We start from the raw sequence: 17,455 nt of genomic DNA, 5'->3' as shown, positions 1-17,455 counted from the left end.
CTTGCCCCTCACATCCCTTCAAACATTCACCCTCTGATCTTAAAACTATCTCCTCTAGTCTTTAACTTTTCCACTGAAGGAAGGTGGTTCTAACTGTCTACTCTATCTATGCCTCTCATAATTTTATATATTTCTATCCTATCTCCCCTTCACTTCTGATGCTCCAGAGAAAACAATCCAATTTTGTCCAATCTCCCTATAGCTAAACCCATCTAATCCAGGCAGCATTTTGGTAAAACTCTTCTGCACCTTATTCAAAACCTTATCCAATTTTTTTTTTTTTAACTTAGTGTTTGGAACAGTTTTTTTCCAGAGACAATCAAGGCAAGAAGAGAAAACTGAACCTATGTTTGTATGCACAGAAAACTGGCATTTGCAACAAACATGGCATAACTTGATTTAGATATCCACAACCAAGCTGGCATCTAACAGGCTTTGTGGCAGTAATATTTTAGTCCCCAAATTATAAATGAACAGTACCAAAATGTCAATTGCCACCATTTCCAATTTTGCACGTTTGTCTTCTACAAATCCCACTCTGCTCCCAAATATATTGATTCCTTCCTATATTGGGAGAATCAGAACTGCACACAATACCCGGAATGCAGTCTACCCTTCCTTTGCTCTCAATTTGCAAATTTGAGCTGTATAACTTTTGATTAAGCAAGATGTAGAAAATTGATTTGCTCGAGTTAAATTTAATTAAAGTTTAGTTGCTTGGCAGAAAATTAAATAACATGAACACTGTAAAGTGTTAGGAGCAATTCTCATCATATTAAATTGCCATTTAAATTGAAACAATTTGCTAGAAATCCATAGGGCTAATATTCTGCTGATAGTATAGTGAATAAATCCGCAGACCAAGTAGTGTAGGGCGCCATAGTCATATTGCTCACACATTAAGGAAGGAAAATTGGACACAATTTACAATCCTTCTGATCACTATCCAGTGATTCACTGAATATGCATGGCTATAATGTTCAACGGTTCGTTATTAGTCACATACACCAATTGGTGTAGTGAAATGTTTATTGCCATTGCAGCACATAAAAAAAAAGAATACAGACATAACAATAATAAAGAAATGTAAACATAAAAAACATCCCCCCACAATGGTTCGCATTATGAGGGAAGGCACAATGTCCAGTCCCCATCCCCATGTCCACCCATAGTCGGGCCTATTTTGGCCTCCGCAGTCGCCTTTACGGAGGCCCGATGTTCCAGGCCATTCTCGCCGGATGATGGTGCTCCGACGTCGGGAGAATCCTCACAGCAGCTTGAGAAACGCTTCCTTACCGGAGACCGCGGCTTCAGAAACCGACAGGCCGCGGGATGGAGCTCCACCACTGGCGATCTCGGTGAGAGATCCCAGGCTCCTGATGCGCCGCGGCTGACCGCTCCACAGACCCGCAGCTCCGCGATGTTTTTATCGGCGGTCTCAGCTCACCGGAGTTCCAGCGCAGCGACCCGGGCAAGGCATCGCCCGCTCTGCGATAACGCTCCAGCGCTGTGCCGCCGCCAAAGCCGAAGTTCTGGCCGGTCCCGACAGGAAACGCCTCTCCAGTCCCGCTGGTAGGCCGCGAGGACGGGTCGAAGGTGCTGCCCGGAGAAAAGACGCCTATCCGACCAGGTAGGGACCCTGAAAAGCAGTTCCCCCTCCCCCCCCCCCCCCCCCCCCCCCCCCCCCCCCCCCCCCCCCCCCCCCCCCCATAAAAATGACTAGAGCTCCAGAAATAAAACACTTTAACTAAAATAGGATACATTTTGACTAAGACATTTTCTTCAGCCTCATTGCCAATAATTAACCTAGTGACTTGGGAATAAGTCACTGAATATGCAACGCAATGCTGTAAAGGTATCAATATATTTGGGAGAAGACAATGATTTGTAGAAGACATAGGTGCAAAATTGAAATTGTGGCAATTGATATTTTGGTACTGTTCATTTGTTTTGGGGACAAAACATTTTCTGCCACAGAGCCTGCCAGATGCCAGCTTGGTTGTGGATATATAAATCAAGTTATGCCATGTTTGATGCATATGCTAGTCATCCGTGCATGCAAACATGGGCTTCGTTTTCTCTTCTTTCATAGAAACATAGAAAATAGGTGCAGGAGTAGGCCATTCGGCCCTTCGAGCCTGCACCGCCATTCAATATGATCATGTCTGATCATCCAACTCAGTATCCTGTACCTGCCTTCTCTCCATACCCCCTGATCCCTTTAGCCCCAAGGGCCACATCTAACTCCCTCTTAAATATAGCCAATGAACTGGCCTCAACTACCTTCTGCGGGAGAGAATTCCAGAGATTCACCACTCTCTGTGTGAAAAAAGTTTTCCTCATCTCGGTCCTAAAAGATTTCCCCTGTATTCTTAAACTGTGACCCCTTGTTCTGGACTTCCCCAACATCGGGAACAATCTTCCTGCATCTAGCCTGCCCAACCCCTTAAGAATTTTGTAAGTTTCTATAAGATCCCCCCCTCAATCTGCTAAATTCTAGCGAGTACAAACCGAGTCTATCCAGTCTTTCTTCATATGAAAGTCCTGACATCCCAGGAATCAGTCTGGTGAACCTTCTCTGTACTCCCTCTATGGCAAGAATGTCTTTCCTCAGATTAGGAGACCAAAACTGTACGCAATACTCCAGGTGTGGTCTCACCAAGACCCTGTACAACTGCAGTAGAAACCTCCCTGCTCCTATACTCACATCCTTTTGCTATGAATGCTAACATACCATTCGCCTTCTTCACTGCCTGCTGCACCGGCATGCCTTTAATGACTGGTGTACCATGACACCCAGGTCTCGTTGCATCTCCCCCTTTCCTAATCGGCCACCATTCAGATAATAATCTACTTTCCTGTTTTTGCCACCAAAGTGGATAACCTCACATGTATCCACATTATACTGCATCTGCCATGCATTTGCCCACTCACCCAGCCTTGCGGTTCTGGCACCCCAGCTATTTACGATATATATTAATGATTTGGACGAGGGAATTGAATACAACATCTCCAAGTTTGCGGATGACACGAAGCTGGGGGGCAGTGTTAGCTGTGAGGTGGATGCTAGGAGGTTGCAAGGTGACTTGGATAGGTTGGGTGAGTGGGCAAATGCATGGCAGATGCAGTAAGATTCCCTGATTGTCTCCGGAAAAAACTGTTCCAAACACTAAGTTTTTAAATAAAAAAAGATTATTTGCATGATTACCATGCCTCCAGGCACTGAGATCTTAACCTTGGCAATCAGCACCAGGTATCTAGCATTATCCCTGCCGCTTTTGCTACTCCCAATAAGCACAGTCCAAAATTCTATTACTCCCAAAGTTTGCGATATTCTTACCCAAATCTTCACCAATGCTCCCAAAGCTAACATTGTTTTGGTATTCTGCTTCCACTTTCCCCAACAAATTGATCATGGACCTGGAGAGTCAAAGTCAGATAGCATGGAAACATGTCCTTCAGCTCAACTTGCCCTTGCTGACCAAGATGCCCATCTACATTAGCCCTGCCTGCACTTAGCCCATAACCCTCTGAAGCTTTCCTATCCATCTACCTGTCCAAATGTCATTTGAGGTCGATTAGTTCCCACCCTGGCAATCTACACTACTTTCTGGCAATCAGAGATTTAACCTTTGCACAATGCTATGTTAAAATGATGCCTAAAATCGAGGGCTTCACATAGCTTTACGTTTGAGTTTGGGCTGTCTATACTACATGGAAAGCATCCAAAAATAGAAATTTCATAATTTTTAGGCTCATGTAGCAAAATTGAAAATTATTCCACAGAAGCTGTTGTTTGTTTCTGCTGTTTGTTATATATTCTGAAATTTTGTTTTGTTAAAGGACTCGTCAACAAGAGTTGCAGGAGGTTCACCAAGAACACCAAGCCGATCTGGAAGTGCCAATGTTGTGAATGTAACTCCTATTCCGTCAGGAAACAAAAAAATTGATCCTAATATAAAAGGTACTGTGTACTTAAATTGTTGGGCACAACAAAGTCATGTGTCCGGACAGCACAGAAAAGGGCTGTTCGGCCCATCACCTCCATGCTGGCTTTCTTTTGGCTATCTACACTAATCACATTTGCCTGCACTGGAACTGTCCCTCTATGCTTTGCATATTTAAGTGTCAGTCAAAATTCCTCTTCAACATAGTAATTATATCTGATTCCACCAACTCTTCTGGTACCGTGTTCCAGATATCAACCTCTCTCAATAAAATAACTTGCTCCGCCGATTCTCATCAGAACTCTCACCTTAATTGTATGCTCTCTTGATACCCCTAACGTGCGAAAAATGATTTGGTCTACCTTAATTCTGCCCCTCATAATCTTGATACTTTGATTAGTATCCTGTCATCCTCATTTGCTCCAGGGAAAATAAGTCCAACCTGTCCTATCTCTGCCCATAACTAAAGTGCTTAAATCCAGGCAACATCCTGGTGAAGCATCTCTGCACTCTCTCCAGCATACCTTTCCCATAGTGTGGCCACCAGGACTGTTACAATTGTCTAACTGAACCAAACCAAAGTTTTATAATCTTGCATCATAATGGCCCAACTATATCTCGACCTATGAAGGCAAATATTCCATATGCTAATATGCCTGTGTTTTGCACTTCAGGGAACGTTGGACTTGGGGCCCCTCTGTCTCCTTCAACATTTCTATGGAATTCTGAAAGGGTTTAAAGGGATATGGGCCAAATATAGGCAAAATGGTCTTAACTTTGCTATGGCCTTTTTCTGTGCTTTGACTGACTTCACAGAGTATATTATGTTTCTCTTTCCACTGATGACCTGCTGAGTATTTGTAACAGTTTGTGCTGAATTGTTTAAAATTCCACAAAATTCTTAAAATCTAGCAATTTACCATTTCTAATTTAGAATAACCTATTTTTTTGTATTTTGCACTTCCAGGAGCTGCAAGTGAAGGTGTTCTGGCAAATTTCTTCAACAGTCTTCTGAGCAAAAAGACCGTCTCTCCTGGAGGAGGTCCAAGTAATTTACAGGGTTCTGGAAAGAAAGGTGGTAAGTAATTGATATTCCATTTAAGACATCTTAACTTTTTAATAGGATTCATATGTTGTGATTGTTTTATTGGATTGGACATTTTGTACAAATTAACATATTGTAAAAGATTTGTACAAATTCACTAGAAATAAACATTCAAAAGGTGTATGCGGCATAAGCTCGCAAATATGTTAATACTATTGGGATTTTTACATTAATGAAATAGAGCATCTTCAGGTGATTCCTGTTTTAAAATATCCCTGCATTTGAATCCTGCGCACTGTTCCGTATGTACTGGTACGATGTGCCGGCACCTCTTTTTAAAAATATATATAATTTCCTTTTCTGGCCACATGACACACATGTTTACTAATCATGCAAACCAGCACAAGAAAATTACTGATGCTACTAACTTGGAGAAGTGAAAGGAGAGTGCTTTCAATGTCAAAAAATGAGCCTGTGCTGAAAGGTTACTAATCTCACTCCCAGTTCTCTTTCTGCTTTTCCACTTGTACATTTTGCCTTGAAGGGACACTTTAAATGATAATTAACCTATTCCTGAAATGTGTTGAATATTTTAAATGAAGATAAGAAAAATATGCTGACAGGGTTGAGGAATATAAACAGACAGCGAGAGGGAGGATCTGCTAGATACAGCAGACAAGCACCTTTTCAGCACCATTTGTACACCAGGAGGATTGATTGCATCATGTTGCCCTGGCGCATCTTGCTAACCTTTGCCCACCTCAACCTCATTCCATGCTAGCCGCTCTATTTGTTTTGACTTTCCAATTTCATCCTATATTGTCACCCCTCCTCCTCCATCCATATCCTTTATTCCTAGTAACCTTCACTAACTCTATCCCTAATGTTGTTACACAACCCGTTCTGTTTCAGCCTTCAGGGAAAAAAAGAAAATTGTACTCCCTCTTATCTTGTTTCGGCCTGTATTACTTCTACAGTTGTACGTAATAGACTGTCTTTGATTGTGTCCATGTAAACCTTCTCTGGGTCCTATTGATGCTGTCCTGCTGGTATGGTTCCTGTTTTCCTTTCAATTTTGAACATGTTAAACTTTGACAACTCTGGCGTTGACAAGCTACATTATTTGCAACTCATGGGTTTGAATCCCATTTAGAGATGACATAATGTTCTTGTCATACGGATGGTTTCAGGGGTTTGGTCATTCACACTCTCAAATTCTCATGGTTGGAATGAGTTGGTTGTGTAAGTTGCTGTTGAAAGAGTAAATGTAGAGTATTGAAAAATTCTTAATTCATTCAGAGTGACTTGCTGCTGCTCTAAAGCAGAAAAACATTGCATTTGCAGTAAAGATACTTTACTCCGTGAAGTAAACAAATTATATATTAGTGTATTTCCTACAGGACTAGACTGAGAGGCAAAGAATAATTAATGTTAATCTTTTAATCTTTTTTCAATTTTGATGAATGTACTTAGGAATATGTATTGAACTGTAAAAACATTGCATGTTTCATTTTAGAAAGGGCTAAACTTCTGAATTAGTACACTAAACTATTCAGCATAAATGACAGTGATTTTCATTACATTTATTTATTTTAACAAAATGGCAATTTCATCAATGAGCGAATCACAAATAGAAAAATAGAAACATAGAAAATAGGTGCAGGAGTAGGCCATTCGGCCCTTCGAGCCTGCACCGCCATTCAATATGATCATGGCTGATCATCCAACTCGGTATCCTGTACCTGTCTTCTCTCCATACTAACCCTTTAACCACAAGGGCCACATCTAACTGCCTCTTAAATATAGCCAATGAACTGGCCTCAACTACTTTCTGTGGCAGAGAATTCCACAGATTCACCACTATCTGTGTGAAAAATGTTTCCCTCATCTCAGTCCTAAAAGATTTCCCCCTTATCCTTAAACTGTGACCCCTTGTTCTGGACTTCCCCAACATCGGAAACAATCTTCCTGCATCTAGCCTGTCCAACCCCTTAAGAATTTTGTAAGTTTCTATAAGATCCCCCCTCAATCTTCTAAATTCTAGCGAGTACAAACCGAGTCTATCCAGTCTTTCTTCATATGAAAGTCCTGACAACCCAGGAATCAGTCTGGTGAACCTTCTCTGTACTCCCTTTATGGCAAGAATGTCTTTCCTCAGATTAGGAGACCAAAACTGTATGCATACTCCAGGTGTAGTCTCACCAAGACCCTGTACAACTGCAGTAGAACCTCCCTGCTCCCATACTGAAATAATTTGAATAATCGGAATACAAGATCAATTTATTTTTCCTATGGTTGCAACAGGTGTGAGCATCAGACTAAACCAGGGTTATTTAACTTGCAGATTAAAGATTGAAAGATAATTAAACAAAACAAAGCAAATTAGGCTTCAAACTTTGATCAAATTGGAAAAGTGACCAACATAAATTCTCTTCCTCTATATTAATGAGATTCAGTAAGTTTCAGCTTTCAGTTCTTCAAATCTGATTCATGGTTTACAATACATAGCAAATTAACTCCAAATTATAAAATTCCCTTGTGGATATACCCACCAGATTTGGGATTAAGAATGCAGCATACTTTGTTGCTATTTAATACTCAAAGTTTGCTCCAATATACAATTTGCAGGCAGTGAGGTTTCAGCCGCACGTACAGTGCCCTCCATAATGTTTGGGACAAAGACACATTTATTTATTTGCCTCTGCACACCACAATTTGAGATTTATAATAGAAAAAATAATATGTGGTTAAAGTGCACATTGTCAAATTTTAATAAAGGCCATTTTTATACATTTTGGTTTCACCATGAAGAAAATTACAGCTGTGTTTACACAGCCCTCCCCCCCCCCCCCCCCCCCCCCCCCCCCCCCCCCCCCCCCCCCCCCCCCCCCCCCCCCCCCCCCCCCCCCCCCCCCCCCCCCCCTTTCAGGACACCATAATGTTTGGGACACATGGCTTCACAGGCGTTTGTAATTGCTTAGGTGTGTTTAATTATCTCCTTAATGCTCATAAGAGAGCTCTCACCTAGTCTTTCCTCCAGTCTTTCCATCACCAATCCGTTGTACTGTAAATGTGCAATGACAAGAAAGTTGAATTTAATCTAATCTAATTGGTTGGTGGTTCATTCTACAACAAGACAACAATCCCAAACATACTACTAAAGCTAAAAAAATGTGATTTATTGTGGTCAAGTCAATCATCACCCGATCTGAACCCAATTGGGCATGCTTTTTATATGCTGAAGAGAAAACTGAAGGGGACTAGCCCCCAAAACAAGCATAAGCTAAAGGTGGCAGAGTATCATCAGAGAAGACACCCAGCAATTGGTGATGTCCATGAATCACAGACTCCAAGCAGTCATTGCATGCAAAGGATATGCAACAAAATACTAAACATGACTACTTTTATTTACATGACATTGCTGTGCCCCAAACATTATTGGCTCTGAAATGGGGGGGGACTATATATATATATAAACACAGCTGTAATTTATATATGGTGAAACCAATAAAAATGGCCTTTATTGAAATCTGACAATGTGCACTTTAACCACGTGAATTTTTGTATGACAAATCTCAAATTGTGGAGTACAGAGGCAAATAAATAAATGATGGGTCTTTGTCCCAAACATTATGGAGGGCACTGTGGCCCTACATGGTACATGAGCCAACCAGTATGTATCTTTGTGTTGACGATGTGATGCTGCCACTGTATTTATAATGCACCTTTATTTATGCAATTACCTCGGATGTAAAAATACAAAGGCTCATAAGCAATATAAAACAGATCAATATTTCTGGATGCATCTGTTCTGAGCTACTCAGAATTTATTATTTCTCGTGATTGCATTAAATTCCATAGCTGTAACCCACCATCAAATCTGCGTTTTCGATGGCCATCCAACTTTTTGTCATGGATTATCAGTATATTTATGCGCTCTGATTGTCACCTACTTCCACAGCCAGCTTTCCTCCAAAACCAAGATTTAAAAACCCTTTTGGTTGAACCATCACCAAATATTTTTTTAAATGCCTTCACCAAATGTATCCTGCTCGAGATTAAAGAACATTTAACACAAATGAACCATTTTTTTTTTGCTTGTGTGTAAATGAATCTATGGTTTAATTGTCCACTGACCTAATTCCTCCATGGTTCTTCATATCATCAACAAATTGACGGATTGTGTCTCCAGAGAATATATCGAAGATATTGTTAATAATCCCAGGGGAATTATACTAGTGATCCAATTTAATTTGCAACTTTTTGAATGTGACATTTACTATCTAAAGCCCAATACATTCATGTTCTAATTTTTTTCTTGTTCTATGCGTGGTAACAGTTGCTGGAAGTTGTTGGCCTCGTTAAGGTCAGTGTTTTGCTAAAGCTTTTGGAATCCTGAAGATCACGCAAGTTAACTTTCTTCCAGTGGCTGAGCATGCCCCTTTTCATTTTGCTACAGCTTTAATGTCATTCCTGCTTGAAATTATTCAAAAAAGAAAGCCATATTAGTCGACTCATAGAAAATGAATGATCCTTCTAAATATGATTAGCTCAGATGATATATATTTTTTTACTTAATTTGTAATGTTCCGCTTCCAATTGCATGTGAAGGTTTGATCTGAAGTGAAGAAGAAAGTTGTCCCAGAGGTTTTGTAACGTGTACATAAGCCGTTAAAAAGGAAATAGTATATTTCTTTACAGCAGCAAAATGTGTTAACTATCATCACAGGAAATCAGAGCACTTATAATGGTACATGTTGCTGACAATTAATTGAGTTTTGTATACACTAGAACCATTTGCCAGAAGCTAATGTTTAATTGAATGCTCCTGGATTAGATGTGTACAGGACAATGTGATTAGATAAAATTCCTTGACGTCCAAAACATCGCATTTCAGAATCTAGCCGTACTAGTATTGGTTTTCTATGGTAACATTTTGATTAAAAGTAATTACATAAGTGGATATGATCATGAATGCCATTAATTTTCTAAAGCACAAACCAATCAAACTGGAAAGCAGAATAGACTGTCTGAAATTTCAGGAACCAAGGCATATATGAGTGGCCATAAGTTTAGAAAGCTCAGTCCATGCATTGTGTTTTGAAATCAGTGATACACAGAGAAAATGTGCTTGAAGGCAATGTTTGCTCTTTTCTGTGGGAATTAATGCAGTTGTTAAGAAGGATGGATATTTGGCAAAAAAACAAATCGGGAACCAACAGAATAGATGTGGAAATGCAGAGTTGTTTTCCCCAGAGTAAGGGAATCAAGAACCCGAGGACAAAGGCTTAAGGTGATGGGGAAAGATTTAATAGGAACCTGAGGGGCAATCTTTATACACAAATTATGGTAGGTATATGGAACAAGCTGCCAGAGGATGTAGGTGAGACAGGTACATCACAATGTTCAGAAAACATTTGGACAAGTATATGCAAGGGATGGTTTTAGAAGGATATGGGCCAAACGTAGATGTGGCATGTTGATCAGCGTGAGTAAGTTGAACCGAAGGGCCTATTGTAACGCTGTATGAATCAATGACACAGATTGCTATTTATCTGTGTCATCTGTGCCATTATCTGAAATGAGCGAGACTTTTAAACACAGTCGGACCTAATAAAGCATTTATTCCTTCCAAACACAGTCGGACCTAATAAATCATTTATTCATTCCAAACTCAGTCGGGCCTCATAAAGCATTGCAGTTTCAAGCACAGGCAGGGCAGCAGGCCAAACAACATGGCATTGTCATTTCATTTCATTTCCAATTAAGCATTGCACTTTCAAGCACAGGCAGGGCAGCAGGCTAAACAACTCATGGCGTTGTCATTAAGGGCTAACAAATCATTTATTGAAACTACATTGCAGACTCACAGTTCAGTTGATTCACAGCTTAGAATTGAAGTCGTGGCCTCTCCCTCGCGATCTTGCAGAGTGAATAACGTCCAGGCATCCGGGGGTTTTATAGTCCTTGCCCCCCCCCCCCCCCCCCCCCCCCCCCCCCCCTGGAAAGGGGCATTACCTTTATCGCGGTGATTGACAGGCGAGAGGACCAAACAGCTGATCTCAAGGTATTTTAAACACTCATAACTTTTTTACTTTTCATCGATGGGATAAATCCTCGGGGCTGGCTCAGCAGAGGAGGACTGAGTAAGGTGGCCAAAAATCACAGCAATACAGGGTAGCGTTTTTTTGTAAATCAATATACAGCGCAGACAGGAAGTGGTCAAGTGAAACTTTTAATAATATAGATGTAATATAGGTATAGTATAAATGGCTAGTTAAAAGGTTGGAACAGACTTGGTTGGCCAACTGGCCTCTTTCAATGCTGTACCATTCTCTCGTAGATGTTTTGCTAATATTTTATTGAAGAGGACCTTGAAATTTATCAAAATGTTATTATAATTTTAAGTTAAGATCACAAGAATTTTTTTACAATCTTTAAGAGCAATAATTAGATCCAAGCTTGCAGGTTACTGAGTTGATACTTGAGTCATTCCACTTCATAACTAAACAGTGGGTGTTATTTTAGGACATGGTGGACACTGGCAAGGCCTTAAAATTATGAGTTTTTCCTCCTTGGGGTTAGACCGCAGCTTTGTACTCTGTTTTGACCTTAATCCTGTGGCCATGATAAAGAACCTTAAATCGGAGAGGCTTTTCATGAAAATTTAGTGACAGCCCCCCTAGCAACAGGTTAGAGAGCTTCATTATAATCAGAAATTGAGATGCTATCTTTCTGAGTAGCTAGGAAACCAAATGCTATAAGTCAACAGGGACACAGAATCTGTCTCGAATCGGAACTAATGAGAAAGTTATCTTATTTCAACCACATAAATTACTTTTTCAATTTTCTGGTCCAAGCAAATTAACTGACCAGCTTGAACATGTGGCAATTTTTGTTTACAAAATCAAGGCTGTTAGTCCAAAATAATTTGGGTTTTTTCTGTAAATAAATCAGCTTATTCATTTGTATTTGTCTTTGCCTTTATGAAAGTTTTAATTGATCTGTCAGAAAATTGGAAAGCACACATCCCATATAACATCGTGGTGTCTTAACTTGGCCTTCAAGCAATATTACTTGCATGTTATCTTCCTGGATCATAAGAGGTGCAGTTTCGTTGTTGAGAATTCATAGGCTTAACAAATTTAAAAGAAAGCATTATCTAGTGCAGACCAACTTCGTTGTTCTAATGATGTATCAAAATGTATCACAGCAAGATTCATGCCTCACACATTTTATTCTAAGTTCTGTCACTTTCCAGGAATTGTTTTTTGTCATGAACTAATGCCTTTGACTTCTGGAGCATGATGCATGCAGAATGGTGTAAACTTTTTTTGGGGGGTGGTGGAGAGAGTAGATGAAAAAAATGAATTTCATGAATGCTTGCTAGAAATTTGTCTTGGAAAATATGTGGTTATGATGGACTACTTAGAATACCATTCAAGTTTCTCCGAAGGTTTTGCAGAGGTTGCATAATCTCCTAGTGATTTCCTTCTTGCACCCATTGAAAAACACACAAGTTCCCATTCAGGCGGCGCTCAGCTTTGCAGAATATGCCTTGGCGCTATTTAAAGAATCATGAAATGCTAATGATATCGCAAAAAATAGGATGCAGATTTAATTTGTTCTTCAATATTGTAGGACTAATAAACATTTTGCAGACCTGCACAAAATAACTGCAGCTGCAGAAAAAAAAAGTTCATCTTGGAGCAAAAAGCAAGCCAGAAAGTACTTGCTGCTACCAGTACACACTAAAATGAATTCAGTTCATGTTTGGCTTCCTCATTCATATTACATCTGCCAGTTTGACTTTGTTTTGGTTTAGGTACATTTTGTGTGCTGCCATTTTAGCATTTTTGAGATTTCACTAATTCTTGATCAATAATTTGTATAGATCAGTTTTAAGAATTAAAGTTTTAATTCATTATGTGTAATGAGTAATCTTCCTCGATATTATAAAAAATAATAGTGTGTACATATGAGTTTGAGTCCAGGCCATTTGTAATACTTCAGTCAACACTATGCAAATTTCTGCAGTAGCATAACTTGCTGTCTACTTCCATTAATTCACTGCACCAAATTTTGTTTTGTCAAAATTGATTTAATTGATTTAATAATCAAATGTGAAAAATTCAGTCGTAGAAGTAGATGACATGGTGGTGCAGCCATTAGTGCTAATGTCTCTGGGCTCTGTGACCAGATTGGTTACCTCAGAGTACTTCAGTTTCCTTCCAAGTCCTAAAGATGTGTGGGTAGATAGTTTAAGTGTTTACAGTAAATGTCCCTAAGATGTAGATGAGTGTACAATCTGAGGTTGGGGAATTGTTTTTATGTTTTAAAAGTGGAGGGAAATAAAATGGGACTAGTGTCGCAAGAGACAACTGATGCTGGAATCTTGAGCATAAAACATGTTGGAGGAACTTCGACAGCATCTGTGGAGAGAATGGACGGATGATGTTGGCATCCTTCAGGCAAAAATGGATTAATATAAATGGGTGCTTGAATTATGTCGTAGGTTTCCTTCCTGTCAGTATCTATCATTATGATTTAAGATAAATATATATAGCAAACTGGATTACCTACTTTAAAATGTCCCCGCTTTTCAGAATACCAGGACTTTTCAGACCAACATAGAGTAGTCGTATAGTCAAACTAGGGAATCATGCCCTTAAGCCTAACTCATCCATGCCAACCATTATGTCCCATCTAAGCAAGTACCATTTGCTGGCATTTTGCACATGTCTCTCTAAAGCTTCCGTATCCATGTACCTGTGACACTGTCTGAAGAAGAGTCTCGATCTGAAACGTCACCTATTCCTTTTCTCTAGAGAAGCTGCCTGACCTGCTTAGTTACTCCAGTTTTTGTGTCTGCCTAAACCAGCATCTGCAGTTCCTTACTACACATGTATCTGTGCAACGGTCTTTTAAATTTTATTGTACCTGCCTCAACTCCCTCCTCTGGCAGCTCATTCTATGTAAAAATGTTATCGTTACCGCGTAGTGTTTTTGCAAAGATGTAAAGGCAACCACATATATATACACACACACACACACACACACACACACATATATATATATATACACATATACATGATCAGAGTTTTAATAAGTATATGATTATACAGCGGGGTCGGAATGACCTGTTTAAAAATGTTTTTTGAAACATTTCCGCCATAATTTATACACAGCAACGCAATTACAAAACATCTTGTTGTGTTTATTAAGAATCTTGTTACTGGAATACTGTAGGAAAACATCATTTGATGTAATACTAATAATCCATCTGGAACCACCTGACTCTAATACCACAGCATCCCCACCCAGTTCTTTGATTATAAATTTCCCCTTTATATGATTGGTTATATAGTAAACAATGGCTGTGGCCAGTCACATTAAATCTATCCCAAAGTTAATTAATGGAGGAGAAGTTATTTGTACATTATCAGTAGCACTTCGATGTTTCTTATTCCAAATGGAAGTCATTTCAGATTATTCTCAAAATTAAATCATAATTATATTTTATTAGCAATTCATTAGCCTCATTAGTATTCAGGGGAATATTTTTTTCCTAACCATCGTGATAATATTTGTTTCTTGACTGTTAGAGGACAATATAGGACAATCCTTGTTTCATAGTGTATCTTGACATGTGGATCTCATTAAATCCCTTTGGGATATAAAATATGAAATTAGATTAAATTCTACAAGACATCCCCCAATCTCAATTTTCCCTTAAGCTATTACTTTGGCACTTCCTTGAGAGTAAAGCCACTTGTATAGAGTAATACAAAAAAGTGCTCAACTCTGAAAGGTTGCTTAATGATTTTCTTCCATGATTATTTGCTTGATCAGTTCAGGATTTATAAATTGGTCCAAACGTAATTTTTTAAATGTTCATGAGACCAGAGATGATTTATTTTTAAACGTGCTTAGAATTAAACTGTTGCAAATAAAAACTTTCACTACATCATGATACTTAAACTGTTGTGAAGTAAATTTGATGACATGGGTTTAATAGAGACTGTTTTGCTTCTGACGTTCTTAATTTTTTGTAATTACAAAGTGCCACAACCCAAAATATCATCAATATCTATCTCTCTATATATTAAATTTCACAAGATGCCAAACCATTGATTAAACGTGTTCAGCTTCTCAAAGAAAAAAGTGATGACTAACATAGCCAGTGCTTGGACCCACTGCTTATCTAATATCTCAGTCATTGCACTTATTTCAATTTGCATTACTAAGATATTTGGTTACTTCCTCTCGTAATTTTTTTTGTATAAAATTCCAACCTAGCCCATGTCATCTCAAATGTTCTTTGAAACACTAATTCAACTTGAAAATGTCAATATTATTTTCTGATCTTAAGTTGCTGAGGTTTCCAGTTTGCAATTTTTTAGATCATATGGATCAGCTGAAAATTGTGGTTTTGGCAAACAGTTGCACAAATCTCAGTTCCACAATGGTCTCGACCCGAAACGTCACCCTTTCCTTCTCTCCAGAGATGTTGCCTATCCCACTGAGTTACTCCTGCTTTTTGTGTCTATCCACAAATTTATTCTTAATCGTGCAAATGTAGAAACAAGGAACTGTCGCCTACTCCTTCGCTCCATAGATGCTGCCTCATCCGCTGAATTTCTCCACCATTTTTGTCTACCTTTGATTTTTCCAGCATCTGCAGTTCTTTCTTAAACTGTGTAGATACATACATCTGTTTTGCTTTGTTCTTCTTTGTGTTGTTAACGTGTGCCCGTGGAAAAAAACCCAACAAATAGCACGAAGGAAGCATTTTTTTTTAATTTCAGGAAATACCATCAAATTCCAGGCAATTTGGGATTTCAGGGAGAAAAAAAATTAGGTGGAATGCACTTAACTAAGCTAACCCTGTTGGAATTTGAGGTACTTTTTTTCCCCCAGTTTGCTTATGGCCTCGCTCTGGCAAAGGATTGGCAAGAGACCAAGTTGTATTTTGAGGAATAATCGCATAACTCTTCCTATTAAATTCAGTGTGTGCATAAGTAGAGTGAGAACCTGACCAAAAATCCATCCAAAGTTTCATGAATATGGTTTATAAAAGACCAAATGCTCAAGGAAATTCTTAGTGATCACTGATAATGTTTCTTTCTTAAAATAACTAAACTTGCAACAATGATTACAGTCAGGTATTTAATCTATTTTTCCTGGTGCTAATAGAGATTATAACTATATCTCCCTCCTTTCCTATTTATAGGTCATAAACCCGTGTTAACAGATGTACAGGCAGAACTGGACAGAATTGCACGCAAGCCAGAAGCTGTATCTCCAACCCATACATCCATAGCAGAAGACAAAGCATCCTGAAGAAAAGCTACCCGTGTGACTTTTATACCGTATTGTTGGCTTTGCCTTTCCTTTTTCCTTCAGAACATGTGCTGAGGATCACGGGCTGTTTTTGAAGTATACTGGACTACCACGTTCGATGAGTTGTTCGTTGTATGTGCAGAAACTGTATTGAGAGGGAGTTTGCTGCAAAAATGATTCTATTGATGTGTTTTCTGAGAGGAAAATAATGAGATGAACTTGATTATTGGACTTTGCATCTCTTTGTTCAAATAATGCTAATTTGCAGCCAGTTTGGGCAAGTTATTTATATTTCCCAGGTGTTCAATAGGGAAATGTCAGATTCAAATCGTAACTATGGTGCCTAGAACACACTATCTAATTGTTTTGCTGGCTGCGGAGGCATAGCAGGAATCCAGGCTATTAAAATCAACTTTTCACAAACTTGCATCCCAACAGTACTGCCTCAAATATGAATTGCTGGTGGCCAAACTTAAAATGTGTGCTGAACAGAAGTACTCTTTAAAAAGCCTGAACAATATGGTGAGATGCCAGATTTTTGTATAGTAGCCGGTTACTTGTAAACTGCAGTATTGAAATTGAAGAAAGGGGGCAGTGGTCAGTCACCCAAGAAATGTACAATACATCAACTTGAACTCTGTCCTTTGTTCTGGTTGTTATATGGTACTACCCTCACTAATTTCTGTCTGGTTTCTGTATTGTGCTGTTTCTAATTACAGAAAGATGTAAGGATTGTAATCCTTCAATAAAGTTGTATTTATTCTCTTCAGCAGATCTAAATTATGTCAGTCTTTTATTTAGAAAAAGTAAATCAATGTAATTCACAAATGGTTATTGTCTGCACACAAATTTTGGCTCTCCTTTAGGAGTGCATCTTTCATTTGATGTTCTCGGCCTCCAGGAAAGAACACGTGGATGTGCTCCAAACAATAATTAAAAAATATATATAAACATTGAAAATAGGTGCAGGGGGAGGCCATTCGGCCCTTCGAGCCACCACCGCCATTCATTGCGATCATGGCTGATCGTCCCCTATCAATAACCCGTGCCTGCCCTCTCCCCATATCCCTTGACTCCACTAGCCCCTAGAGCTCTATCTAACTCTCTCTTAAATCCATCC

At 39.1% G+C, this 17,455-nt stretch overlaps 1 protein-coding gene across 1 annotated transcript in view; it reads left to right on the top strand.

The window, feature by feature from the left end:
* LOC129709709 (cytoplasmic dynein 1 light intermediate chain 1-like) overlaps positions 1–17,109 on the top strand; it is a 56,496-nt gene extending 39,387 nt beyond the window's left edge. The window contains exons 11-13 of the mRNA XM_055656235.1: positions 3,844–3,964; positions 4,915–5,025; positions 16,226–17,109. Of these exons, the coding sequence (XP_055512210.1) occupies positions 3,844–3,964; positions 4,915–5,025; positions 16,226–16,335 (342 nt within the window). The 3' untranslated portion in view covers positions 16,336–17,109. The remainder of the gene's footprint in view (positions 1–3,843; positions 3,965–4,914; positions 5,026–16,225) is intronic.
* Positions 17,110–17,455: the final 346 nt, after the last annotated feature.

This window comes from Leucoraja erinacea, chromosome 2 (genome assembly GCF_028641065.1).
Source record: "Leucoraja erinacea ecotype New England chromosome 2, Leri_hhj_1, whole genome shotgun sequence".
NCBI lineage: Eukaryota > Metazoa > Chordata > Chondrichthyes > Rajiformes > Rajidae > Leucoraja > Leucoraja erinaceus.
Note: the sequence above shows the minus strand (reverse complement) of the source record. Positions and strands in the feature narration are given on the sequence as shown.